The sequence below is a fragment of the Capsicum annuum genome, chromosome 4, assembly GCF_002878395.1.
Source record: "Capsicum annuum cultivar UCD-10X-F1 chromosome 4, UCD10Xv1.1, whole genome shotgun sequence".
NCBI lineage: Eukaryota > Viridiplantae > Streptophyta > Magnoliopsida > Solanales > Solanaceae > Capsicum > Capsicum annuum.
The window spans coordinates 221935390-221962625 of NC_061114.1; the positions used below are offsets into that span (position 1 = coordinate 221935390).

General features: G+C 34.3%; 2 protein-coding genes and 2 pseudogenes across 2 annotated transcripts; all 4 read left to right on the top strand.

Annotated features, from left to right (window-relative positions):
- Nucleotides 1-2247: 2247 nt before the first annotated feature.
- Nucleotides 2248-10115, top strand: LOC107868607 (annotated as a pseudogene).
- Nucleotides 10116-10230: 115 nt separating this feature from the next.
- LOC107867194 lies at nt 10231-12934 on the top strand (annotated as a pseudogene).
- A 738-nt stretch (nt 12935-13672) lies between these two features.
- Nucleotides 13673-15366, top strand: LOC107867193 (cytochrome P450 81C13-like). Its single transcript, XM_047411147.1, is given in 3 exon segments — nt 13673-14593; nt 14738-15188; nt 15191-15366. Coding segments are annotated over 3 exon segments (1548 nt in total).
- A 1050-nt stretch (nt 15367-16416) lies between these two features.
- Nucleotides 16417-18943, top strand: LOC107869455 (cytochrome P450 81Q32). Its single transcript, XM_016715990.2, has 2 exons — nt 16417-17567; nt 18206-18943. Exons 1-2 carry the CDS (start codon nt 16716-16718, stop codon nt 18833-18835), a joined length of 1482 nt encoding a protein of 493 aa, XP_016571476.2. The 5' UTR covers nt 16417-16715; the 3' UTR covers nt 18836-18943.
- The last annotated feature ends 8293 nt before the right edge of the window (nt 18944-27236 follow it).

The following is a 27236-nucleotide window of genomic DNA, read 5'->3' on the forward strand; positions in this document are numbered from 1 at the left end:
TTTTTTTTTTTTTTTTTTTTTTTTAATTTTTTTTTTTTTTTTAATTCTTATTTTTATTTTTTATTCAAAAATTAGGTGTTTACAGTTACTTAACTTTGTATTTATTATGCAAAAGTCATTTTTTTTCATTCATTTCATCAATTGTCATATAACTTTACTCCGACCATTATAAAAGTCACTATAATCAGATTTTACAATAATTCCATTGAAAAAATAACGTGATAACCTTAATTAATTTTAATTTAAGTGAATAAATAATATATTACTTATATCTTGACTTTTTTTATATGTGCACAACCCAATTTTCCTTATGGATTATTTAATGAAAGAATACCAATTTCTTAATAGCTTAGATTATACCTAATGAAGACTATTTACATAAAAAAAAATTTGGTTGATATTTTCATGAAACATTTCATAATATTGCATTCATATGCCAAAAAGGTGCATTGAAAAAGAGTGATAAACAAGATAAATTCTTCAAAACACATAAAATAGAAATACATGTATAATATTTTTTTAAAATAAATTATTTTAATTATTTGATGATAAATCAACATGCTAAAGATAGTTTTAAAATAAAATCTTTTAAATTGTGTCATTGAACAAGTATTGTAAAAATTTATACCAATAATGTTATATTAACAAATAATAAAAGTTATAAAATATAAGTACTTTAATAGATAAAGAAATTATAGGATATCTAATTTTTATATTTATCAATTAAATTAATTAAACAATATGTAATTTATCATAAATTGAATATTATAATGAAAATTTTTAAGAGAATTAATCGACTAGCCAAACAATTAAAAATATAAAGACAAACTCAATAAATAAGGTAGCTTATCATATTATATGATATACCAATGCAAAGACTCAAGTGGCAAGAAAAAAAATTTATGAAAAAAAGAATTTTATCAACTACATGTCATAATTTTAGAGGGAGAAAAATAATTTTATCAACTACATGTCATAATATTAGAGGAAAAAAATAATTTACCAACACTTGTCTCAACTTTAGAGGATTTTAAGAATATATAAGTATAATTTTATTTCATAAAAATAGCAACCATTTTTTTTTTATGAAAATAGTCTTCTTTAGGTAATCTAATCTATTAAAAAATTGGTATTCTTTTATTAAATAATTCATACGAAAAATTGGATTGTGCACATATAAAAAAGATCAAGATATGAGTAATATATTATATATTCACTTAAATTAAAATTAAGAACTAATTAAGGTTGTTACATCATTTTTTTTGATGTAATTATTGTAACATTCGGCCATAATAATTTTTGTGATAATCAAAATAAAATTAAATAATCACGAATGAAATGAATAAAAAAAATAACTTTTACATAATAAATATAAAGTTAGATGACAATGTATGAAATTTATCCTATATAAACTCCCCCCAAATATCCCACCCTTCGTGTTTTCACTTATTTTCTTTTATTATAGGTCATGTCATTTTCATTGAGAACAAACTGGGCATGCATGCCCTTCCATCCAGAAGAAAACAAATTAAAGAAGATAATTAAAGGAAGAAAGATCCAAGAAGAGCAGAGCTAGCTGTTGCTCATAGAACTTTACAGCGTATTATGTACCTACACAATTTCGTGATTGTCTCTATGCTTCATCCTTTTAAAATAAAGTGAATTTGTTAATTACGAAGGGAGTCTTGGAGTAATTGATAAAGTTGGTGTCATATGATCAGGAGGTCACGAATTTAAGAAACAACCTCTGATAGAAATGCAAGATAAGACTGCATACGATACATTCTTGTAATGAGATTCTTCCCCAAACACCGCATATAGCGATAACTTTAGTATACCAGACAGGCTTTTTTCTTTTTGAATTTGTCAATTACTTTATCAATTTCCCTTTGTTGATAATGTAAGCTGTAGCTCCGGCTCGTACTCATCCTCGGTCATAGTTGTAGGCGTATTAGTTATCCGTCTGCAATATGGGAAAATGTGATCAATTTTGTCTTTTTTTTAAAAAAAAAAAATAAACAAGTAAACAGCTCGAAGAGAATATTGTTACGGGAACGCCGAAATTTGTCACACTCCATAGTCCAGACTAGAATATGTCAATTACATAAATGCGTCAGCTATTTGATCATTGCTTACGAAATTTGGCCTCCAACACACTGACAACTGATATTATACTACTCTCCATTTAAAAATAATAATAATAATAATATATTTTGACTTGATAAAAATTTTAGAAAATAAAAAAAATTTAAATCTTGTTATGTCAATTAAGAGTTTTGAAAATAAACAAGTTTTGGATCATTGTTTTTGAAACACAAGTATATGAATCACACATTTGTTTTATAGAACTACACTGCCCTGAGTTCGTTTAAGCTCAAGAATTCTTTATGTTGTTTCAACTTTTCGACCATGGAGATTAATCTGAACTCAAACTACTACTATTTAGTTATCCTGCCTTTATTTGTTTTCTTTTTATTGAAACACTTGCTTCCCCATGGAAAACGTTTACCGCCTAGTTCTCTATCTCTTCCAATAATAGGCCATCTTTTACCTTGTCAAAAATTCATTTCTCCAGACATTAACCTCTTTATCAACTAAATATGGACCGATTTTATACCTCCGTTTTGGCTGCCGCGATTTGCTTGTTGTGTCTTCTCCATCTGCCGTGGAAGAATGCATCGTATTTGCTAACCGTCCTCAGACGATGAACGGAGATAAATTTTCCTTCAATTACAATTCTGTTGTTTGGGCTCCTTATGGCGATCTCTGGAGGGCTCTCCGCCGTATAATGGTAATCGAGATATTTGTTATTTTCCTTCTACGGATACAAGAATCTTTAAACTAGAAACAATCACTTCAACTAGTTCAACGGATACAAGAATCTGTAAACTAGAAACAATCACTTTAACTAGTTCAAGTTTAAGAACAAGAATGCAATGAAGTACAGAAAATACCCTCTGTCCAAGATCAAAGTGATCTTTATAAGAGGTGTATTTTATTTTTAGAAATAAAGATGAAACAGAAATGGCCAAGACGTCCGAATTCACAGACTTTCCTAAAGGAAATAAGTCTCCTCACTGTACCCTTGGTTGCGGAATTTTTCTTCCAGGATAAAATGACCAAACAAACCAACTGTAGCGGTACTTCAAACAATTGGAATATCGTCGAACTCACTGAACGTTTTGAGTGATCACACAGAATATTTTTAAGACAAGAAAAGTGTTTTTATTCTGAAATTTTCATTCATATCAAAACCTGTGAATGAAATCAGGTTTATATAGCTATAACATGCCTCTTTAAAAAGGTGGGAGTGGTTCAATTTAGAGGTGTGACTTTTCTGAAAATGCATGTCTGTTTATCCAAAATAGTGTAGTATTTTTGCTGAAACAGTATACCATTTCACGAAACAGTGCACCAGTTTAAAATAGTGCATCACTTTGTTGAAGAATTGCATATGTTCGAACCAATGTATTAGTTCAGGAAACATTGTTTCGAAAATCTGCATCAGTTTAGTCAAAACAGAAACAGTGCATCAGTTCAGTTGAAACATTGCATCTGTTACTGTTACTGCATGTATATAAATGAAGTATCAAACACACGAAATTTTTTTTTGTGTTTTTGTCATTGATCAGATTTTGTCAAATAAAGTTTATCCAAAAAGATCATTATCCGAAGCCGAACGAGCAACGAGGATGGCGCGAGGCATCTCTTATCACTTTTCTTTGTTACGTTGTTGACTTTGAACGTGTTTGATTTCTTGCCAATATTGAAATGGTTTGGGTACAAAGGGATAGAGAAAAATAAGGACTCGGTACACAAAAGAGAAATGAATTCTTTAATAGCTTGCTTGACGAGTTTCGGTAGAAGAAAGTTACTGATACAAGCATAAAGAGCACAAGGTCTTCTAGAAGGTTCAAGCTTTGGATTGTCAAAGGATCAAGTCTCACATTTGCAAGTGCTTGAAGACCTTTTGGAACCATTACAAAGCCTTGTCCAAATTGAAGAGAAAATGAGGGATTTCTACATCACATAGGCGCCTTAACTAAGGGCTTTGTGTTCTTTTAAGACCTCCCTTTTACACTCCAAAGGACCCTTCATTAAAGACATTTTAGTCATTGTTATGTAATAGTATAAATAGACCTTTTAGCTTCCATTTTTATTAGACTTTGATGAATTGAAATTGAGTATTATTCTTAGTGTAGTTTCTTTCCTTAGTGTAGGGTTTGGAAAAACAATCTTAATGTAGGTCTTGAAAAGGATATCAAAACTTGAGTGTTTTAATCCAATTGAATGAATTTTCATTTGTGTTTTAATCCAATTGAATGAATTTTCATTTGTGTTGAACATTTGGCAAGAAAGGTGTGATTGAAGAGTATGAGTTCCTTTGGTCCACCTAAGAGTGAGGTTTGAACTACCATTGGTGAGGTGTGTTTAAAGGTTTGATACACTTTGTTATGCTAATCATTAGTGATAGTAAGAGTCTCATTACCTATCTTTACATTTATGCAAATCTTCTTCATCTCCTTTCTTCTTTGGGTGTTTTCCTTTTATTGTAGTTGTTGTTTTTTGTTCCTTGTGTGTCCATTTTTTGTTTTAGCCTTCCTTTATTGTATCATTTGGTATCAAAAGCCATGTATTAGAGTTGTTCCCATAACTCTAAGTCTTGAAGCTAAGAAAATCTTCACAAAAAAGAGTATAAAGTCAAAAAATCTTCACAAAAAAAGAGTCAAAAATCCGAAAAACTCATAAAAATTGTGTGTTGGTTTGTTGTTTGGTAGTAGATCCGAATTTCATAACTTAGATCTACTAATTTTTTGCTTGTTTTGATAGTTTCTAGTGTTAGATTCTTGTTCTCTAGCACTTAAAGGGTCTAGATCTAAGTTTAGAACAAGATTTGGTTGTTTTTTAGCTAGATCCATTATTGTTGTGGCTTGTTTGAAGCTTTTGATGAGGAATCTCGTTTTTGATCAACTTGTTTGTGGCATTTTGTGGCTGGTTTTGTGTTGGTTGTGCTTGGTTTAGCAAAGGGAACCTAGATCTAAAAGAAAAATTGAAGGTAGGGTTCATTTGCCTGGTGGTCAACTCTTGAATATTCATCTTATTCATCCACCATCTTTAAATCTTGTTGAAGAAGAGTATTCAAGTAGCTTGTTTGATCCAAAAAGGAAGAAGAAAGAGAGTGTAGTAAGTGTTTGTACAAGAATATTCCCTAGCATATTCTAAGTCTTCCAAAAAGGATGAGGGGACAAACAAGTACAATTGAAAGTACACTTAAGCGGACCAATCCATTTTGAATTCATTTAAAGCTCCAAAAAGACTTCAAACCTTCATCCCGCCCCCCCCCTAAAACCGAAATTCTTCTTCTCTAAAGGAGTGTTTGGCCGAAACAAGAGATTTGGAATTGAAAATTTTGAAAAGTGAGGTCCAACCATAAGTTGCCACATCATCACTTTATGAACAACTAAATTGAGTCCTAAAATTAGATTTCTTAGTTTCTATTTTTTTATTCTAGTTTCTTTTGAGTTAAGTCTATCACTAATTAATAAACTAGTAAGTACCTACTAGGTTGGTAATTAGTCTAGAGTTCGTTTCTTTCGTGTCTTCGATTTTTGTGTGCTTTTATTATTTTTAATTCGTAGTAGTTTGTTGGTTCAAGTCCGTGCATCATGTTATTCGAGTCTTATCAAACAAAAATTCATTCTGGACCAAGACTTATTCACCACTCAATTCACTTGCCAAGTATTGCCAAGTCTTCAACACATGTGAGACCAAGTGTGAGGTGAGATTCGAGTGTGAGTGTGGTGAGACTTTTGAACTAACTTGTTTGCTCGTTTTGTAGGTTTCCTTTGTTGTTTTTTGCTTCTTATTAGGTACATTTGACCATGGATCCCGAGGGTTCTTCATCCCAACCTTTGGGAAATGATGTTATGGGAGTTTTGTTGGCTTGATTTGATGCCTTATCTCATGATTTGGCAAAAGTAAGAATGGATGTGGGAGATATGAGAGGTTATGTGGTATTAATGAAGGGTGACGTGATTAGAATGAAAGCAGGAGTTGATAGACTTTGTCCACCAAAGCCTCCACAAAACCCAAGCTATCAAGTCCAAAGTCCCCAAACCCCAGACCATTACACCAATAATTGAACCAAGTCCAACAAACAGGACTTGGTACTCAAATTCTACTTCAAAATCCGTAGTAACAAGTTCCAAACTCACTTGACCAAAGGCTTTACCCTTCACAAGTCCAAAAACCTCAAGTCAAAGATCCTACACTTCACAAAATCCAATTACTCTTCTCCACAAATTAGAATCCGAAGAGAATAAGGCCAAGCCTCAAGATGGAGAGAAGTTTGATGTTGAGGTACAAGAAAAATGTGAAGAAAAGAAGGAAAGGGAAAGGGAAACCGCGGGTAGTGAAGTAGAAAAGGGAAAGAAATGCTTGATTGTGGATCTTGTCCCTAAAGGGCCCTTGTTACTCACTAACCCAAGTGTTAGCATTTTGCCTAGCATTGATTCTTCTCAAGTGCAGGTTAAGAACATACATTCTCAAAGAAGAATCCAAAAGGAGTTCCACACACACACATGGTTGATGAGTTAATGGAACCCTTGGCCGAAAGTTCCACTCTTGGGACAAGTAATGAAGAAATGAATCCAAGGGGAAATTTTGACATATTCCATTGTGATGTGGGGCATGAGGGCTGCCATGGTACAAAATCAAGTGAAGAAAACACTTCTCATGATCTACAAGGTAACAAGGCTATTTTCTACACTCCTAGAAACTTAAATTATTGTGATGTGACTAGTAGTAGCCAAAGTGGTGAAGTTTTGGATTGGATTAGTGAAGAAGTATATGAATCTCCTTTTTATGATACTCTTGGTGTTGTTAGGTTGCATAAGGACCAAACTCTTGTTGTGAGTACACAAACACTAGTTGATCCTTTAGATGACAAAATTGATTATTTTCGTAAGAACGATTTGTGTCCATCTAGTGCTAGCACTTATAACTTGAATAAGGTTCCATTACTAAGTGACAAGAGTATTCACACACTAGTTGGTTTGTGAGTTGCCACAACTAGTGAGGATATGAAGAATGAAATCCATCTTGTTGAGGGAAGTCTTCTAGGCCGTAGATCCTTATTCTTGAATGTTAGTCTTCCCTTAAAATCAAATGCTTTGGGTGATTGTGAGTATGGTTTCCTAGTAAAAGGAATGAACAATCTCGGCTTATATCCTTGGCTACTTCATCCATTTGGTTCCGGTGTACTAGTAGGGTGGGGAAGGGATCGTCTTGGCGTGTCTTCATTTTTCCTTAATAATTACCTTAGCCTTATCATTTGTACTGATCATACTAAGTGTTTCATGGTTAAAATAAGGGATTGCTGGTTGTATTTTAAAAGTGTACCCCCTCAGTACGATGTCTTCACACTTGATTTCTTTCTATACTACCTCTTTACCTATGATGATAACCATGTTAATTTTGAATTTGTATTGTGTAGAGGTAGGAAGTTTGGTGGCTGGTTTCCTTGTTTGAATGATAGTTATATATGGGTGAGGTGGACCTTGAGATCAATAGTGGCACCATATTTGATGAGGTCCTTTGTAGAGGTAATGAAACAAATGTATCTTATGGTTCCTAAGCCAAAGGTAGTCTTACCTTTTGGGTATAGTAAATCCATTAAGACCATTGTAGTTCCCTTATCTTTTGATATTTTCCAAAACTACCTCCTTTGTTCCATTCATGCTAAGCTTTTCATGTCACACACAAAGGACCCGTGGATGTATTTCAAATGTAAACAACCTTGGCTTGTTGATATATGTGATGATTTCGGGTTGCACTCTTCTTTCTTTGATGTCAATCTTAGTCATGCCCTTTGTAATGCTTGTAGTAAGTGTTTCATGATTATAACAAAAGATTATTGGCTATATTCCAAGAGTGTACCCCCTTGGTGTGTTTGTATAATTGTGGCACTAATGTTAACCCTCCTATCATGCGGATTGTGTGCTTGTTGTCCTTCTCTTTGATTTTGCAAGGTGTGAATTTGAGGTCAAATTCCTTTCAAGATGGAGAGGATGATACAAGCATAAAGAGCACAAGGTTTACAAAGTCCTGTAGAAGGTTTAAGCTTTGGATTGTCAAAGGATCAAGTTTCAGATTTGCAAGTGTTTGAAGACCTTTTGAAGCCCTTACAAAGCCTTGTCCAAATTGAAGAGAGAGGAGGGATTTCTACATCACATGGGCGCCTCAACTAAGGACTTTGTGGTCTTTTAAGACCTCCCTTTTACACTCCAAAGGATCACCCTTCTTTAAGAGCATTTTAGTCATTGTTATGTAATAGTATAAATAGACCTTTTATCTTCCATTTTATTGAATTGAAATTGAATATTACTCTTAGTGTAGTTTCTTTCTTTAATGTAGGGCTTGAAAAAGCCATCTTAATATAGGTCTTGGAAAAGACATCAAAACTTGAGCGTTTTAATCCAATTGAATGGATTTTCATTTGTGTTGAACATTTGGCAAGAAAGGTGTGATTGAAGAGTATGAGTTCCTTTGGTCCACCTAAAAGTGAGGTTTGAACTACCATTGGTGAGGTGTGTTTGAAGGTTTAATGCACTTTTTTATGCTAATCATTAGTGATAGTAAGGATCTCATTATCTATTATTTTATTTCTGTGCAAATTTTCTTCATCTTCTTTCTTCTTTTGTGTGTTTTCCTTTTATTGTAGTTGCTGTTTTTTGTTCCTTGTGTGTCCATTTTCGGTTTTAGCCTTCCTTTAGTGTATCAATTACTCCAGTTAGTTTTTTGGAGTCCATTACCGAGAGAAACCGGGAGAAGAAGGGCACACTGATTGAAACTCTCGTCTCTGCAAGAATCAGAACCCGAACTCTACACAGATGATCGCACTAAAAGTGTACTACTGGTATGTTCCCTCACCGACAGCCCTAATCTGGTTAAAATTTCCTTTCTATCAAATATATTCCTATATCTTATAGTTCCTGTTCATAGATATGTACTTGAGATAGAGGTGTTAAGAAAAATTTGTTTGGATTTTCAATTATCAAGTCAGTTTTTAAGAACTTGTTATATAGTTTAAAGGGGAAAATGACAAATAGTATGTGAAGAGAATATTATCCTTAAACACTTTGTCTAATTTTTAACTTAAAGGTAACTTCACTAATTAGACTTGTGTATTTGTTTGAATACAAGTTTTTGTGAAATTGACATCTTGTTTGCCAGGTTTTGTTTGTTGCCGGATCAGAGACCACATCAATGACCATTCAATGGGCGATGCAGCTTCTTTTAGCGCACCCTGAGGCATATCACAAGCTGAGAGGTGAAATTGATAGTAAAGTAGGGAATGAGTGCTTCCTAAACGAATCTGATCTCACTATGCTTCCTTATTTGCATTGTGTTGTAAACGAGACTTTGCGATTGTACCCTCCAGTACCGCTTCTGTTGCCTCACTTCTCATTAGAAGATTGTACTGTTGATGGCTACAATGTACCTAAACATATGATCCTAATGGCTAACGCTTGGGCCATCCATAGGGACCCCAAGTTATGGGACGAGCCTGAAAAGTTTAAGCCAAAGAGATTTGAGGCAATGGAAGGGGAAAAAGAAGGGTTCAACTATAAATTTGTACCATTTGGCATGGGGAGAAGAGCATGCCCTGGAGCTGCAATGGGCATGCGCTCAGCTTCGTTGGTTTTGGGTTCGTTGGTTCAGTGGTTTGATTGGAGAAGTGTGGAATTTGAACAAAACTTGGATGCATGCTATAATTCTACGATCAGTTTGAACAACGACAAACCTTTTGAGGCCATATGCATTCCGCGCCAGAATTGTATTTGGTTTCTTGACCAGCTCTGAGTCTCTTTATCTATCATCATATAGATATGATAGCCTGTTTAGTGTAGGGATATTTACCTTTGTGTTCTAAGGGAATGTTGATGGACATGAAACAACTCCTAGGTCTCGTTTCATATGAGGGATAAGGGATAACAATCTCGAGATTAATTTTAGAATGAGTTTATCCTATGTTTGGTTGGCACAAAATCGCTAAATAACATGTACTGGATAACTTTTTTGACAACCAAACGGGTCCTTAGTATTTTACTGAATTCTAAGCTCAGTCTTTACCTTGCTTTATTTGATATATATTTGTTGCGTGTGGAACAGCCTGGCTTCACAAAGGTAAAAACTTACCCACTCTTACATCAAGAGATAATTATCTAGAGGTTCCTTTCAGCCATTTAGGTAAAAACTTACCCACTCTTATCCAAATAGTTTGATTCGATCCAATTTTTAGATATTTATGAAAATTCCTAACTTAAACACGTAGATATGTATATAAGTGAAACAGGATATGTATATGCTTAAATTTGTCAGCAATATGGTCATGCTTTTTGTCTCTACACACTGGGAATTGATTGCTCTGCTAATAACTAACGTCGCGCTTAGGTACTAGCGTACTTCCAATGATATTGTTACGATCCTATTGCTCAGATAGCTGATGTGGAACCTATATAGCCTTGGGTCTCCACGTTAATAACTAGCTTTTAGGGTGCAGTACCAAGCAGTGGCTAATATCTTTCAATATTGTGCACTATAAAACATATTAAACGTACACTGTGTCCTGAGTCGTTCTAAGCTCTGCAATTGTCTCTGTTGTTTCAGCTTTTCGACCATGGAGATTAATCTGAACTACAACTACTACCACTTAGTTATCTTGCCTTTCTTTGTCATCTTTTTATTAAAATACTTGCGTCATCACGGAAAACGTTTACCACCTAGTCCTCTGTCTCTCCCAATAATAGGTCATCTTTACCTTATGAAGAAATCATTTCACCAGACATTAACCTCTTTATCAACTAAATATGGACCGGTTCTGTATCTCCGGTTAGGCTGTCGAAATTTGCTTGTCGTGTCTTCTCCATCCGCCCTAGAGGAATGCTTCACAAAAAACGACATTGTATTTGCTAACCGTCCTCCGGCTATGGCTGCAGATAAATTTTCCTTCAACAATAATGCCCTTATTTGGGTTCCCTACGGCCATTTATGGAGGATGCTACGCCGTCTAATGGGAGTTGAGTTCTTTTCTTCCAATAAGTCTTCTGCACTGAGGAGTGAAGAAATTGGAATTCTTATTCGCAGTTTGTTTAAAGCCAGATGTAATAAGAATGGAAGTAGTAGTGCAAAAATTGACTTTGAGAAGTTGGCTTTTTACTTTTGCGTTCAATACTGTGATGAGAATTGGTTTTGGAAAACGTTGCGCAAGCGAAGAAGATATAGGAACTGAGAAGGGTAAACAAATCATTGAAGAGATAAGAGAATTTTTGTTCGCGACACTGGTTTTTTTGAACATGTGTGATTTCTTGCCAGTACTAAAAAGGTTTGGGTACAAAGGGATTGAGAAAGAGATGGACTCAGCTCACAAGAAAAGAAATGTATACTTGAACAGCTTGCTACATGAATTTCAACACAATAAAGGGAGTATAAGTGTTTCGGAGTCCAGTACTGATAGAAACAGTGAGAAAAAGGACACATTGGTTGGAACTCTGTTGTCACTACAAGAGTCAGAACCCGAATTCTACACGGATGATCTCATTAAAAGTGTTATACTGGTATGTTCCCTCAACTATGGCGGAAATTTCGTTTGTTTGGATGATATATAGTTTTAATATAAGCAAATGTATCCTCTTATTGTTCCAGTTCACTGATATGTAGCTTGAGACTGTGGTTAAAATAACAGCTTGCAGATGTATCGTTGAATTGTCACATCTGTTTCGAGAACTTCATTATATTATTAGCTTGGACTAAGTTTTGTAAATTAGGTGGATTTCCCAAGCCTAGAAACCACTCATCTCATTAACCATCTATGTGAGACCTTTTTCATTCTTCAACAAGTTTAAATGATAAAATCACCATATAAAATGGTTGGAGGGGTATTAAATTTGACTTTTCTGTTTGCTACAGTTTACAAGGGGAAAATAGACAAATGGAATAATATGTCAAGAAGATATTGCCATTTAAACATTTAGTGCTGCCAAGTTGCCCGGACACAGTTTCTGCCTAATAAACATCTTCTGTGCCAGGTTTTGCTGATTGCGGGAACAGAGACCACATCGACGACCATCCAGTGGGCAATTCGACTTCTTTTAGCTCACCCTGAGCCATTTCACAAGTTGAGAGCTGAAATTGATAGCAAAGTGGGGAATGAGCGGTTGCTCAACGAATCTGATTTCACTTATCTTCCTTATTTGCACTGTGTTATAAACGAGGCGCTGAGATTGTACCCTCCAGTACCACTTCTGTTGCCTCACTACTCATTAGAAGATTGTACTGTTGGTGGCTACGATGTACCAAAACATACGATCCTAATGGTTAACGCTTGGGCCATCCATAGGGACCCTAAGTTATGGGACGAGCCTGAAAAATTCAAGCCGGAGAGATTTGAGGGTATGGAGGGAGAAAACGAAGGGTTCAAATATAAATTTATACCATTTGGTATGGGAAGAAGAGCGTGCCCTGGAGCTGCAATGGGCATACGCACTGTTTCGTTGGTTTTAGGTTCTCTGATTCAGTGTTTTGATTGGAAAAGTAGTGAGGAAAATTATAACATGGATGAATGCTATGATTCTAAAATAGCTTCCGGTAAGGATAAGCCTTTGGAGGTTGTTTGCATTCCGCGTAATGATCGTATTCAACTCCTTTCGCAGCTCTGATGACGTTGATATTTGTGTCATTGTGTGTAACATTGTGTGTGTTATATAAATAAATATGCTAGATGGATCCTGTGTGTTTATGTGATATAAGGATTTATCATTCTGTTCTAATGGAATGTACTACTAAATGAGATAGATCAACATTGTGGAAATGGATATGTATTATATTGATCAAGCATAATATTTTGGTGAAACACAAATTAACTTATTGGTTCTGTATATATTTTCTTATGCAATTGTCGCGTGTGGAATTTGAGGCTATGCTAGGAGAAAATGAAGGGTTCAATTATAAATTTGTACCATTTGGTATATCTATTGGAGCTCAGTTTCGATGGTTTTGGGTTCATTCTTTCAGTCTTTTGATTGGGAAAGTGTCGAATTAGAGTAAAACTTGGAGGCATGCTATGATTCTATTTGAATATTTCTCTCACTTGATCAAGATTAACTAACACTAAGGGTGTAATAACTAATTGAATATTCTATAAGAGCTGAGATTAAATTCTGTAACATCTACAGATTAATTCTTGTAGGTGTGTAACTATTCCAGATTTTATTTCTCTTTGTAACAACTCCAACTGCTTAGAGTATAAAGCAGCCCTACTCTGTGAATTAGACCAAATGAAAAAATTGTAACACATCTCACTCCGCTTTCTGAAAATTTGCATCTTAGTCTGGCCGAAATTGCTTTACGCAATGGCTCACCACGACAAGCATTTTAATGGATAGGTTTTTCTAGCTTTTTAAGTTTGTTCATTTTTAGCATTGCAATATTTTTCCAACATTGTGCACTAAAAAACATATTATCCATCAACAATATGATCTTTGCTTACGAAATTTTGTCTCCACACTGGGAATTGATATACATGAGACACACATAAGTTTTCTATAATTACACTGCCCTGAGGGTTCGTTCTAAGCTCTACAATTCTCTCTGTTGTTTCAACTTTTCTGCCATGGAGATTAATCTGAACTCTAACTACCACTACTTAGCTATCATTCTATTTTCTGTTAATATCTTTTTGATGAAGCATTTTTTTTATCCGAGAAAACGTTTACCACCTAGCCCTTTGTCTCTCCCACTAATAGGCCATCTTTACCTTATCAAAAATTCACTTCACCAGTCACTAAACTCATTATCAACTAAATATGGCCCGGTTTTATACCTCCGGTTTGGCTGCCGAAATTTGCTTGTTGTGTCTTCTCCATCTGCCGTGGAAGAATGCTTCACAAAAAACGACATTGTATTTGCAAACCGTCCTCCTACTATGGCTGGAGATAAGTTTTCGTTCAACTATAAGGTCTCGATTTGGGCTAATTACGGCTATCTCTGGAGGGTACTCCGCCGACTAACTGTAAATGAGATAGTCTCTTCCAATAGCTTGCAGAAGTCTTCTGCTCTGCGGATTGAAGAAATTGGAATTGTTATTCGCGGGTTGTTTAAGGAAAGTAAAGCAAATGGCAGTAGTGGAGCAAAAGTTTACTTGGGTAGTTGGGCAAATACTTATGTATTCAATGTTATGATGAGAATTATTACTGGGGAACGTTGCGTAAATGAGGAAGACATTGGAACAGAGAAGGGTAAACAAATCATTGAAGAAATAAGGACAGTTATCTTCGCGGCCATGTTGATTTTGAACGCGTGTGATTTCTTGCCAATATTGAAATGGTTTGGGTACAAAGGGATTGAGAAAAGTATGGACTCAGCTCACAAGAAGAGAAACGAATTCTTAAACAGCTTACTAGGTGAATTTCGACAGAAGAAAGGGAATATTAGTACTAATAGAAACCGGGACACACTGGTTGAAACTCTATTTTCTCTACAAGAATCAGAACCCGAATTCTACACGGATGATCTCATTAAAGGAGTTCTACTGGTATGTTCCCTCAACTATGGCGAAAATTTTGTTTTTAGTTTGGATTATATATAGTTTTTAGTATAAGCAAAAGTATCCCTCTTACTGTTCCAGTTTACTGGAAAAAAAAAAAAAACAATTAACACCTCATTTATGTTGTGCCAGAGTTTGTTTTCTGGGGGAACGGAGACCACATCGATGACCATCCAGTGGGCGATGCGACTTCTTTTAGCTCACCCCGAGGCATTTCACAAGCTGAGAGGTGAAATTGATAGTGAAGTGGGGAACAAGCGCTTGCTTAATGAATCTGATCTCGGGAAGCTTCCTTATTTGCACTGTGTTATCAATGAGACGCTTAGATTATACCCTCCAGTACCACTTTTGTTTCCTCACTACTCATTAGAAGATTGTACTGTCGGGGGCTATGATATACCAAAACATACGATCCTAGCAGTTAACACTTGGGCCATCCATAGGGACCCCAAGTCATGGGACGAGTCTGGAAAGTTTAAGCCGGAGAGATTTGAGGCAATGGAAGGGGAAAAAGAAGGGTTCAATTATAAATTTGTACCATTTTGTAAGGGGAGAAGAGCATGTCCTGGAGTCGCGATGGCCATAGCTCAGTTTCATTGGCTTTGGGTTCGTTGATTCAGTGGTTTGATTGGGAAAATATAGAAATAGAGGAAAACTTGGATGCATGCTATGATGATAAAATCAGTTTGAAAAAGGATAAGCCTTTGGAGGCTATTTGCATTCCGCGCCAGAATTGTATTCAACTCCTTTCACAGCTCTGAGTCTATCCATCATATAGATCTGCTCCTGTTTATGTACGTTTAAATTTACGTTTGTGTTCTAGGGGGATGTTAATAAATAAGATAACGAGTCTTTGGACGAGGTAAAATGCGGCTTGAAACGACTCTTTAACTATTTTTTCTACTGAATGAGGGCATAGGAGACTTTTCCAATGTTTGAATGTTCCTCTTTCTAGGTATGTTCAAAATCAAACCCAAACTGATCAACCTTGATAAAGATAAATTTATCTTATTATTTCCAAATTCAAGAAAAGGGACTTGACTGATCTTGGACAAGTCACTTTTTCTCAGAATTCTTAAAGGTGCTGTCGATATTTATTTGTTCCTTCCTTTAATTTTTGCTATTTTAAGTTTAGCATATTAAACTGAACAAAGAAGAAGCATTTAGGGGTGTGAATATTGGTTTGTCACGTAGTTTGTTAGTGAAAACAAATTTTAACGGTTAAACTGATAACGGAACCAATAATGATTCTTTAACAGTTTAGCATGTCTACAAATTGATAAATTAAATCCGAATCAACCGAGCCTTAACTCTTAGACTGGGCATTTGTCTTAGGATGTTGGGTTGTGCTAAGACCCTCTGCTACCCAATGCCTTATGTCGGTTTGGCCACAAGGCTGATCTTACCCTGGCCATTAATTTTATTTCATGTTTGTTGCCTCGTACAATCAAATCTAATGAGTAATATTTTTATCTTCCTTGTCAGCGCCATATCTTGTAATAGCAGAAACTGAAACTATAAAATAAAGAGGTTAACGTGTACATATTCGTAAGTGATCTTATAGGATCTAAAAATCAGCTGATTCATTAAACTAGTTCATACTTAAGATTATTTTGATGTATAATGCAAGAGTATGCATTTGACGTCATGGCTTACTTCAATTTAATTGACCTTATTATAAACGACAACCTATATGCTAATCTTGTCAAATTAATGCTATCAAATCAAATTATTATCATAGTTTGTCATCAGCCCATGCAACATTATTAGGCAGTATATGAACAAAGATTGAAAATCACCATCATCATGTATAGGATAAATTCTTTCCTTCGCAGGGGCCTTATGAAATAAATCTCTTACAGGTCGTCATTCTCAGTCGTTTCGAAGATCGAATCAGTCAGAAGGTTCACCCCGCACCCTGGGGGATTGAGGAGTTAAGACTTCCTTGCCCTTAGGCCCGCTGTAAGTCTTATCCTAAAGTGGTCCCCACGAAACTTTAAACAAGACTCAGTTTTCTCTATTTAACTCAGTGGCTAAAGCACGACGGTTATACGGGGAAAGTCATTGGTTCAAATAAATTAGTAGGTAAAATTTATTAGATAGCAAATCCATGAATATGGAGATGGACTTCACATTCAGCACTATACTCCTCATTTTCTCTATCTTTTTAATCCTAAAACTGCAAAATGCAAGAAAGAAAAATCTTCCTCCAAGTCCACCATCACTACCAATTATTGGACACCTTCATCTCCTCAAATCTCCAATCCACCAAACTTTCAAATCACTTTCTTCCAAATATGGCCCAATTATGTACCTAAAGTTTGGTATATCTCAAGTGATAATCGTGTCATCTGCTTCAGTCGCAGAGCAATGCTTTACCAAAAATGACATTATTTTCGCCAATCGACCTAAGTCCCTTGTTAGTAAACACCTAGGCTACAACCACACAACAATTGGATTCTCACCTTATGGTGACCATTGGCGTAATCTTCGTCGCATTTCTAGCATTCAAATATTTTCCACTTTTAGCCTCAACAATTCCTCCACCATCCGCACTGAAGAAGTCCAATTCGTGGCTAAAAAATTGTTCATGGACTACAAAGGAGGAATTGCACAAAAAGTGAATTTAAGAGTTCTATTTGATAAATTAATATACGATGTGTTAACGTTGATGGTCGCGGGTAAACGTTGGACCGAGCCATGGACTCATGACATGTTCGGTCCGACAATGATTATGAACATTTGTGATTATATTTCAGTACTTCAGTGGGTTGGATTTCAAGGATTGGAGAGGAATTTGGTGGAGTTAAAGAAAAGAAGAGATAAATTTCTCCAGGGCCTAATTGATGAATGTAGAAATAGCAAAGCTGATGATAGGAAAACAATTATTCACACGTTGTTGTCGTTGCAAAGAGCCCAACCAGAATGTTACACTGATGATATTATTAAAGGTGTCATAATGGTAAGCTTGTTCATTCTCTCTCATTTTGTGTCTTTATTCGACGAGTTTAATTACGTTTGTCGATTTTGAATATTATGGTCTTAAAGTATGGATAATGTATCAAAATGTTCGTTGATGTTATAGTCTTAAACGTGTATGTGGATATTGACATTCTTTTTAAACATACAAAAAAAAAAAAAGTAAGACCTATAAATGGAAATAGAGGGAATATAGTTTATATGTTTGTTCTAATATTTATAAATTCACAGCCAAACATTTTGTATATTGATTGTTAAATACACTATCAATATATGACATTTTCATTTTATTGCTACATTTTAACATGTTATCATAGACTAGTTACCATATTTATTGTATTACATATTGATTTTCTTAATTGAGATCTTTCCGTAATTGCCTTATAAATAATCTGATTTGATTTGGTCTTAAGCTATCAGCAGAATATAAAAGATTCAAAAATCAACTGCACGTTATGACTTCTAGCAAACTTGAGTTGATAACTAGAGAAAAAACCAAATAAGTCATTATAACAAGTTAAATTACACTAATTATCTAAATTCTGTTAAATCCTTTGATTTTTGCTTTAGCTATGTCCAACATTTTGCATGATGTTTTCAACTTTGGTTGGTTTTTAAAAGGTAATTTTCACTGCTGGAACACATACATCAGCTATAACCATGGAGTGGGCAATGTCATTGTTACTAAATCATCCAGAGGTAATGAAGAAGGCACGGCTCGAAATCGACAGCGTCACCGGAGCAGAGCAACGTCAATTAACGGAATCAGACATCCTTAAATTACCATATTTACGTTGCATAATCAAGGAAACACTAAGGTTATTTCCTGCTGGACCACTTTTAGTCCCACATTTTTCAACACAAGATTGTACAATTGAAGGTTACCATATTCCTAAAGGTACAATATTATTAGTCAATGCTTGGGAAATACAAAGGGATAGTAAAACTTGGGAAGAGCGAAATAAGTTCAAGCCAGAGAGATTTGAAGGAATGGAAGGGGGAATTGAAGGGTGTGCGTTTATACCATTTGGTATAGGGAGAAGGGCTTGTCCTGGTTCTGGACTCGCTATGAGATTGATTGGTTTAGTATTGGGCTTATTTATTCAGTGTTTTGATTGGGAAAGAGTTGGGAATGAATTGGTGAGCTTAGAAGAAAATTGCGGGCTGATGCTAAGTAAACTTGAGCCTTTGGTGGCATTGTACAAGCCTAGAGAATCCATGGCCACACTCTTTTCTCAACATTTTAGCTAGACAGCTTAAGTACTTTTCATGTGCCTCGTGGAAATTGTCAACTTATGCAGAGTGTATAACAATGTATAATTAATGTATGATAGGTACATAATGATTATATTGTTGTAATTAGAATAGCAGAGCGTTATGCGAAAACTAATGATCACGAATTTTGGTGGCAATAAATCGAATGACATATAAAATGATACTTAAAAAATGTATAAAATTTAAATATGGTTTGATCAGATGACCTGCATATAAAAAGTTAATATAAATGAACATATAAAAATTATTGAGCGAAAAATCTCTTCTAAATAAGATTCCCCTTAAAAAACTACATATGAAAGCTATTACTATGTGATTAATTTACGAAGGGAAAATCTTATATTTACATCAATCTAATGCATTTTCTTTATATTTTTTTTCAAAAGATAAGTTTTCCTTGTAGAATTGGAATACACAATTATGATTGAACTCAAGTGAGGTCGGAAATACAAATCAAACTCTAAACATATAAAGATAAAAATTAGATTTACTTCGGTGTGTTTGACCATGAAAATTGTGAGTATTTGAAAAAAGTAATTTTATTTTCAAAGTGAAAAGTAAAAAAAGAACAACTCAGGAAAGTTCTCCTGATATGGTTACGGGTATGTTACAAGTCCTTCATTTACATGTTTATGCTTTGTTAGATCCCGGAGCTTCTCTTCTTTTATAACTCCCCCCCCCCCCCCCACATAGTTATTAAATTCGGTGTCAGTCCCGAAACTCTAATAGAGCCCTTCTCAGTGTCTAGTACCACAGGCTTAAAGTGATGGCTTAAAGCTAAGGGGGAGATGATAGAACAAGAAAACCAGGTCAGGCTCTCAGATTCTAGTGGTGATGCTAGCATGTTATAAGATAGCAGTAAGGGAGGATGATGCCCAACCCATTCTCATCTCAGTGCAAAGTTTCGTACTTCAGTTATCGCGATATCTACTTATGCCTTACATGTCAGCCCTCTGATCATAACTCATATTCGTGCACCTTATGAAAAATCATGTACTCTCCCAGTTCCTAGTATGAGGAGTTCTAGGTCACTCAGTAGTACGAATCATGTTCCATGAATTCAGAAACTCCAAACTCAGGTCATGCAGTTCATAACTCATGTACTCAAGCTTTACAGTATGCTCAGTTCCCATAACTCAAGGTGCACTCTTAATGATCAGCGAAATTCAGATTTACGTCAAGTATGTCCTCAGTTTAGACCTCTTTGATGAATTCATCTCATGGATACTCTATTCCTCAGGCCTCAGTTACGTGTCAAAGTTATTCTTTCATGCCTCAGGTCCTCATGTTTTAACCTTTCAGTGACCTCTCCTTATGAAATGATAGTAGTAATGAGTAATTGCTTAAGATGGGAGAGACTAAGTGTTTCTTGTTGACGAAAGATTGTTGTATACTTGTTTTAGCTAAGGTTGTAAGTGTGAAGTAAGATTGTGGTCAAGTTTTGATATATGTCATGGATAGTTGAATTTTTAGTGTGTGTTTTCTTAGGATTGTGCATGGAAGCTATTGATGATAGAAGTTTGGAGAATATGAGAAAGATGATTTTGTAGGTTTTTGTTTAGAGTTCATTTATTGTTATAAAGATAGGCTTGAATGCCATGTTGGTGTGTAAGTGGAAAAAAATGCATTGCACGTTAGTAAATGGCTAGTATGAGGTTGAATGTAGTTGTTAAAGAGGTAATAAGAATCATTCATGAGATGAGAAGTTGTGAAAACGCAGGGTGTGTTGAATTCATAATTCAAATTAATATTATAGTGTTATGTGTGCATTTTGTAGAGTTGAGTAAGCTAGGACAGAGTGAGAGAATTCAGTTCAGCTCAGACTTCAGTAGGTAGAGCTATCAGTGCCCATGTGAATATTTTCAGTAGCCTCAAGTGTAATGTAGTTTTGAAGTGGAATGTATAGTTGAGTATAATCTTTCAGTACAATTCAGTCCGTTTAGCTAGCAGTTCAGTTAGTAGTCAGACAAATAAGTTTCTATGATTTTCCATCTTCCGATCTAGTCTTACTATCCGATGTTTCATGAATATGGCCATTCCAAGAGATAGTTTATCCACATCCATGTAAATTGTTAATCCAGTTCAGTCCATGCATCATGTTTCAAATTCCAGATAGTCAGTCATGATTCAGTTCGTAAGTGTATCCCCTCAGTCTTTCCTTGGTATTTCAGCCAAGTCAGAATCATTCGGGGGATGAACTATCCCAATGGGGATATGTTGTAATACCCCGAATTTTCATGTACTAAACCTCTCAACTTTTTCTCACAAAACTAGATCCACCCGGAGATAATGGTTACTCATAAGTTGACTCTCTCATTTCTATCTGTCTTATAACCATTCTCATGTCATTGCATGTATTCAAGGAATTAGTTCAGTTCATGATATTCAGTTCATGTATCATGTTTCAGACTCAGTCATGTAATCATGTTTTCAGTTATGCATATTCAGCATGTAATCTTAGTTCTTCGGTACTCTCAGCTAAACCAGTCTCATTCAAGGATGAATGTTTTCAAGGGGGAGATATTGTAAGACCCCGTAAGATCCTAAATCATTTCAGCTTACTAGTGTAAGTTAAAGTGGTCCAAGACTTAGAATATTTCACTAAGTGTTAAGACTTAAGTCATTTCTAAAGCTCCTAAACTTTGATAATTTTATTCTCGATCTTCCTGGCCTCGAAATATTAATTTTTAAGTTGATTCATGATCGGGGTTGTCGATAGCACGTCTCGAGTGAGTTTTAAAAATTTTGGACCAGCGTAAGGGTATGTTTGGACTTTCAAAACAGTAGCACCATCGGGATAAGCCCGCGTCGCACGCCCCAATTCACTGGTAGGGGTGCCCGCGGTAGAGCCCGCGGCGTGTGGTTCAGTCCGGTGGACTAGAGCCCGCGGCGTGTGCTCCATCGCTCCCCCTTTATTTTCCAGATTTTGATTCCATTTTTCCAAGGGCAATTGAGTTTTTTCCCTTCACCCATTTGGTCCATAACACGGGATTTAGGGTCCCTAAAGCATAATTTGCTATCTTATTCACAAAATCCTCTCAAAAGAAAGTTTCATCTCTCAAGAAACAAACCATAGCCTCTTTAAAAGGATCAAGGGATTCAAGCTTAGTTTTCAAGAAAATCATCAAGAACCTTCACAAATTCATCAATTAAGGTATGCGTGATGTTCATTCATGGGTCCTTTTCACCCATGGAGCCCAAGAATTTGTTTTTAAGTTTAAAGCCATGATTTTTACATGTTATTATGAGTTATCTTCAAAAAGCTACTATGAACTTTGATTTCAATTATGTTTACCATGTGTTTTCATTGAAATTTTTCCTTGACACGTTTGAATGGTGATTTTCGTATGTTACATCTTTAACCCATGATTTTAGTATTGCGATTATGTTATTATCATATGATTTAACTATTCTCATAGTTTAATTTTTGACCCTCATGTGTTTGTTGAATGTTGAACAAGGATTCCCCTCTAAGCTTTCAAATTTTTTCATGTGGTCCTATTGTTATTACTATCGAGTCCTGGGGGTTATGAACATCCAAAAATTAGTTGTTTACTTAGTCTCAGTATTTTCAGAATGGTCTCAGACACGTATGAGTATTATCAGTTCAGTTGGTTATCATGTCAGTCAAACTTAGATCAGTTCAGTAATCCAAGTCAGTTCCTTCCTCAGTTAAACTTAGTTCAGTCCCATAATCAGTGTCAGTTCAGTTGGAAGTAGGATTCAGCACCGAGCGAACCCAAGGATAGAGGCATCCTGTTAGTATAGAGTTTGCCCCTTAGTAGCAATTTCTGAGTTACAGAACTACGTAGCTAGTGTCGGTTTGGGATGTCTTCTTACTAGTTTAGGGTTGACACATATCTCATGAGTCTTTCTATTAGTTTAGGGTTGACAAGCTGTCTTCTTGTTAGTTTAGGGTTGACACAACCATTGTTAGTACTCACGGCATGGTACTAGCACCCTTTCAACTGGGTCATATGTTGGATCCCTATCAGCTCAGATTTAGGGCATGCCGGTCAGATAATATCTCACACAGTTTCAGTTTCAATACTTAGTACAAAATTCCATTCAGATTTGCAATGACCATAACATACAGTTATCAAATTTCAGTATTTCATTTTACAGACTATTTCAGAATCATGTTATATGTTTGGTCTTGCATTCTCAGTATTTCAGTTTCTCATGTACTCATATTTAGTTACCTCATGTCATTCAATTAGTTACTATCTCATGCACATGAACCCATGCATTTCAGCCTAACCTCATTTCATATACCAGTACATTCAAAGTACTGACCGCATACTCGTTTTTTGTGCTATGATGTTTAATATCATAGGTGCAGATGCACAGTTCCCTGGTCGCACTTAGACAGTTCATCTTATCAGCAACATCACAGTGGTGAGTCCTCATATTTTGAGGACCTAATATGTTTCTTTCAGTATTTCCTTTCAGTTAATCAGTCGGAGTTAGTTGGGGGCTTGTCCCATCAACTTCTCAGTCAGTTAGAGGATTTCAGATACTTTCAGGTAGTCAGTTAGATTATCAATTTTTATCAGTTTTCAGATAGTTGCTTTCAGTCTTATAATTCAGTATTGTTTCCAGTTTCTAAAACCTTATGACATTATCTGCTGATTTTCCGCACATGTCTTCATCATCAGTATATTATTCAGTACTCACAGTAGGTACCAGATCATGGGTTAGCTTGTGGTCTCTCTAGGGACCGTAAGCACCATGTGGCGACCAGGGTGTATTTTTGGGTCGCTACAAAAAATGGAAAAATTACATAAATATACATCCTAACTTTCTATTATTATATAAAATCCCATCTACCAAAACTAATTACAAATATCCCATTTTTTACACTTTATCTCTCCAACCTCCACATACATATCCATATACATATCACACCTCCACAATTTATGCCTAAAATCAAGCAACCACAATTAAGAGATTTCAGGTTTGAATTTACAAACCTTATCTTATCAAATTGTTGAACATCATTATCTTCTTCAATTTATTTTTGAGGTTAGTTTAATTTCTTAATTTTTTCAACTTTACTAAATAAAAAATCTACGAGTTACTTATTGTATGTGCGCAATTCTCAAAACTTAAGCATAGTATTAGAGTCTGGTCCGAGTTTTAGAGAAAATAGATTGAAACACCGAAACTACCCCGCCAAGATGAAGAAGTCGAGGGAAATTGCTCGTACAAGCTCTAAAAAAGCCGTTGCTAAATCTTCATGTAAGATAAAAAGTGAAGAATCATCACTACCGCGTCTTCCAAAGGTATAGTGATTGTTGATGAATTTATATTTTTTTGTCGATTTACGCATTTTTATACATTGTTATATAATAGCGTTTTGTTGTTATTTCAACCTTATACATAAATTAGTTATGTATAGCGTTAGAGTCGCCTTCTTATACATTAAATTTGTTATGTCGCCTTCTTATACATTAAATTTGTTATGTATATGGCCAGATTACTTAGTAAATCCATGTTGTTATTTTGAAATATGAAACATAGCGAGTTATGAATATATTTGTAGTTATGTCATTTGTTGGACGTTTTATTTCAACCCATATACATAAATTTGTTATGCATATGTATTGAAACAGATACTGCTGGGCTGTTTAATTTCAGGTCATATACATTACAGAGTTATGTATATGTTATGCATCAATAGTGTTATACATATCACGGTTACGTATATGGCTCTGTTAGACAAGACGAACTGTGTGTATTTTAGCCCATATAGATAGTCGTGTTTTGTATATAAAAGAACGTTCGATATGTCTATGATGTGCCATCTTTATATTTTTCAAGTTTTGTGTTCATATTGTTATGTATATGTTATGCTTGTGATATGCATTTTGCAAATCTATATGTATAAGGGTTAGGTTTCACTGTTGCCATGTTCTTCAAATCTTATAAGAATTTATTATTTTGTTTCAATTTTTTCATACTTATGTGGTAAAATTTCATTTATATGTAGACTAGATAGTAAAATTTTCCGTAGACTTACGTAGTAAAAAAAATTTTATACGAGTCTTTTTTTTTGTTTTAAAATTTTCTATGTACCTTTATTTTATAAGGGTCTTTTTTCTTTGGCTCTAAAATTTTCTAGTGGATTTATGTGGTAAATTTCCTTTTAGGAGTATATTTTTTTGGAAAAATTTATTTAATTAAGGAATTCATTAATCACACACTAATAAGGTATAATATTGGATACTTATTAGATGTGATTTATTTCCTTAAATATCATTTTGAATAATTATTAGACTTTATTTATTTTCTTAAATATCATTTTGGATAATTATTAGACTTGATTTATTTTCTAAATATCATTAAGAAAGTTAAATATGATACATAAGATATTTATGAATATTAACATTCAGTTATGTATATGAATAATTAATATCTGGAAGAGAGAAAATTTATTTAAAAAAACGGAAGAAAAGGTAATTAAGGAAAAACCTGGTGGGATTTATGAAAGGGGAAAGGACACTGTGTTGCACATTTTAAAATAAATAGTTCAAGTTCGACATTTTTTCAAAAAGTGGTCAGTCGGGTATACTATTTTCACTTTATAGCCATTTTCTAATTTGGGTCATTTTGATCCACATAGTTCAGATACAGTCCATATACAATACTGATACAATCCATATACAATACTGATATAGTTTTCAACTTGGGTCATTCGACTCTTTTAAAAATATTTCAGTTTTTTTTGTATAAATATTTTAACTTGTTTAGAAATAATAATTAAATATAATTATATAAAAACTGTATAATTGTTATATAGAATATGTATCTATATAAGATATATGTATAGAAATAGTACGGTTCTATCAAATATGTATATGTATAAAATATATATAAAAATATTTAGAAAGTGTATAAAAATTATATAATTATTGTATAAAATGTGTAATAAAAAGTACAATTATTGTATAAATTATGTATCAAAACTTAATAATTTTCGTATAGAATATTTATAGGGGAAAGGACAGAAACGACACTTCAAATTAAACCATTTCCATGAAAATGGTCATGAAATTTAAATTCCACTTTCTATCCATTTCAATTTACTAGCTCGTTCTATACCGTTTCTACACACCTGCTATACAGTTTCTATACAAATCTTATACATATAAATATTCTATACGAAAATTATACAGTTTTGATAAATAATTTATACAATAACTGTATTTTTTTTTTTTACAAGTTTTATACAACAATTATATAATTTTCATACACTTTTTATATATTTTTATATATATTTTATGCATAGGAACGGAGCGAAAAGGGATATTTTTTATTAAAAATATCAAAACGGACAATTAATTTTAAAAATACCAAAATGGACAAATCGTTATGGATCCAGCGACTTATAAGTCGATGGGCCCACAACGATTAATAAATCGCTGGGTCAACAACGACTTATATGTCGCTGACAGTGAGACGACTTGCTGCCAGGATGTGATAAGGCTTACGGCAACTGCAACCTTTGATTTTATTTTTTTTGGCTTATGGCTGATGTGACAAGGCTTGTGCAGCCTTTGATTTTTTTTTTTCGCTGTTGTGAATAAATTAAAGGCATGAGACATGCAACTTTTGAATCTTTATGTGAAAGGGAATAAGGCAGCTTTTTGAGAGAATAATGCATGGGAAATAAAATAGACAAATAATGCATGCATGTGAGTTGTTCTAAAGTGTACACGAATATAGGGTTTGCATGAAGAGTTTTCATACTACAAGTTCAACTTACATACAATTTTATTCAAAAATTATTTTTATTCAGCTTACTATTTTTAGTATTGAAAAAATGAATGAAGATACAGTAAGAGTAAATTTATATTGGGGTGATAAAGTTTATATGAAGCTGGTTCTGTAATATATAGTCGGTCGCCTATAGTTGTACAAATATTTCCATTATCTCTTAAATATGAGCGGTTGCAATGCATACTAAGAAATAAAATGGGTATAACTGATCCAGAAGATGTAGTGGTTATCACGGGACGATATCCAACGTCTTTTACTCTAAATGGAGTTATAACGTACGGTGAGACTTGTATTTGGAATGATGATTCTTTATCTATATTTCTCCGTACTATTAAGATTTTTGGTAGTCGTATTAACTTAACAAGTTGTAAACACCTAATTTTTGACCAAACCGAATGTTTTACGTCATTTAGTGTTTAATATATACATTTAATTTTTATCTTATTTTTACAAGATTGCTTTTAAAGTTTGAAAAACTACAAAAATAAAGTCATATTAAAATAAGTTTTTATTTATTTATTTTTATTACTTATTTATTTATAAAAAAAAAAAAGAATTTTCAAAAAATATATTTGTTTTCTTCTTTTAAATTTTA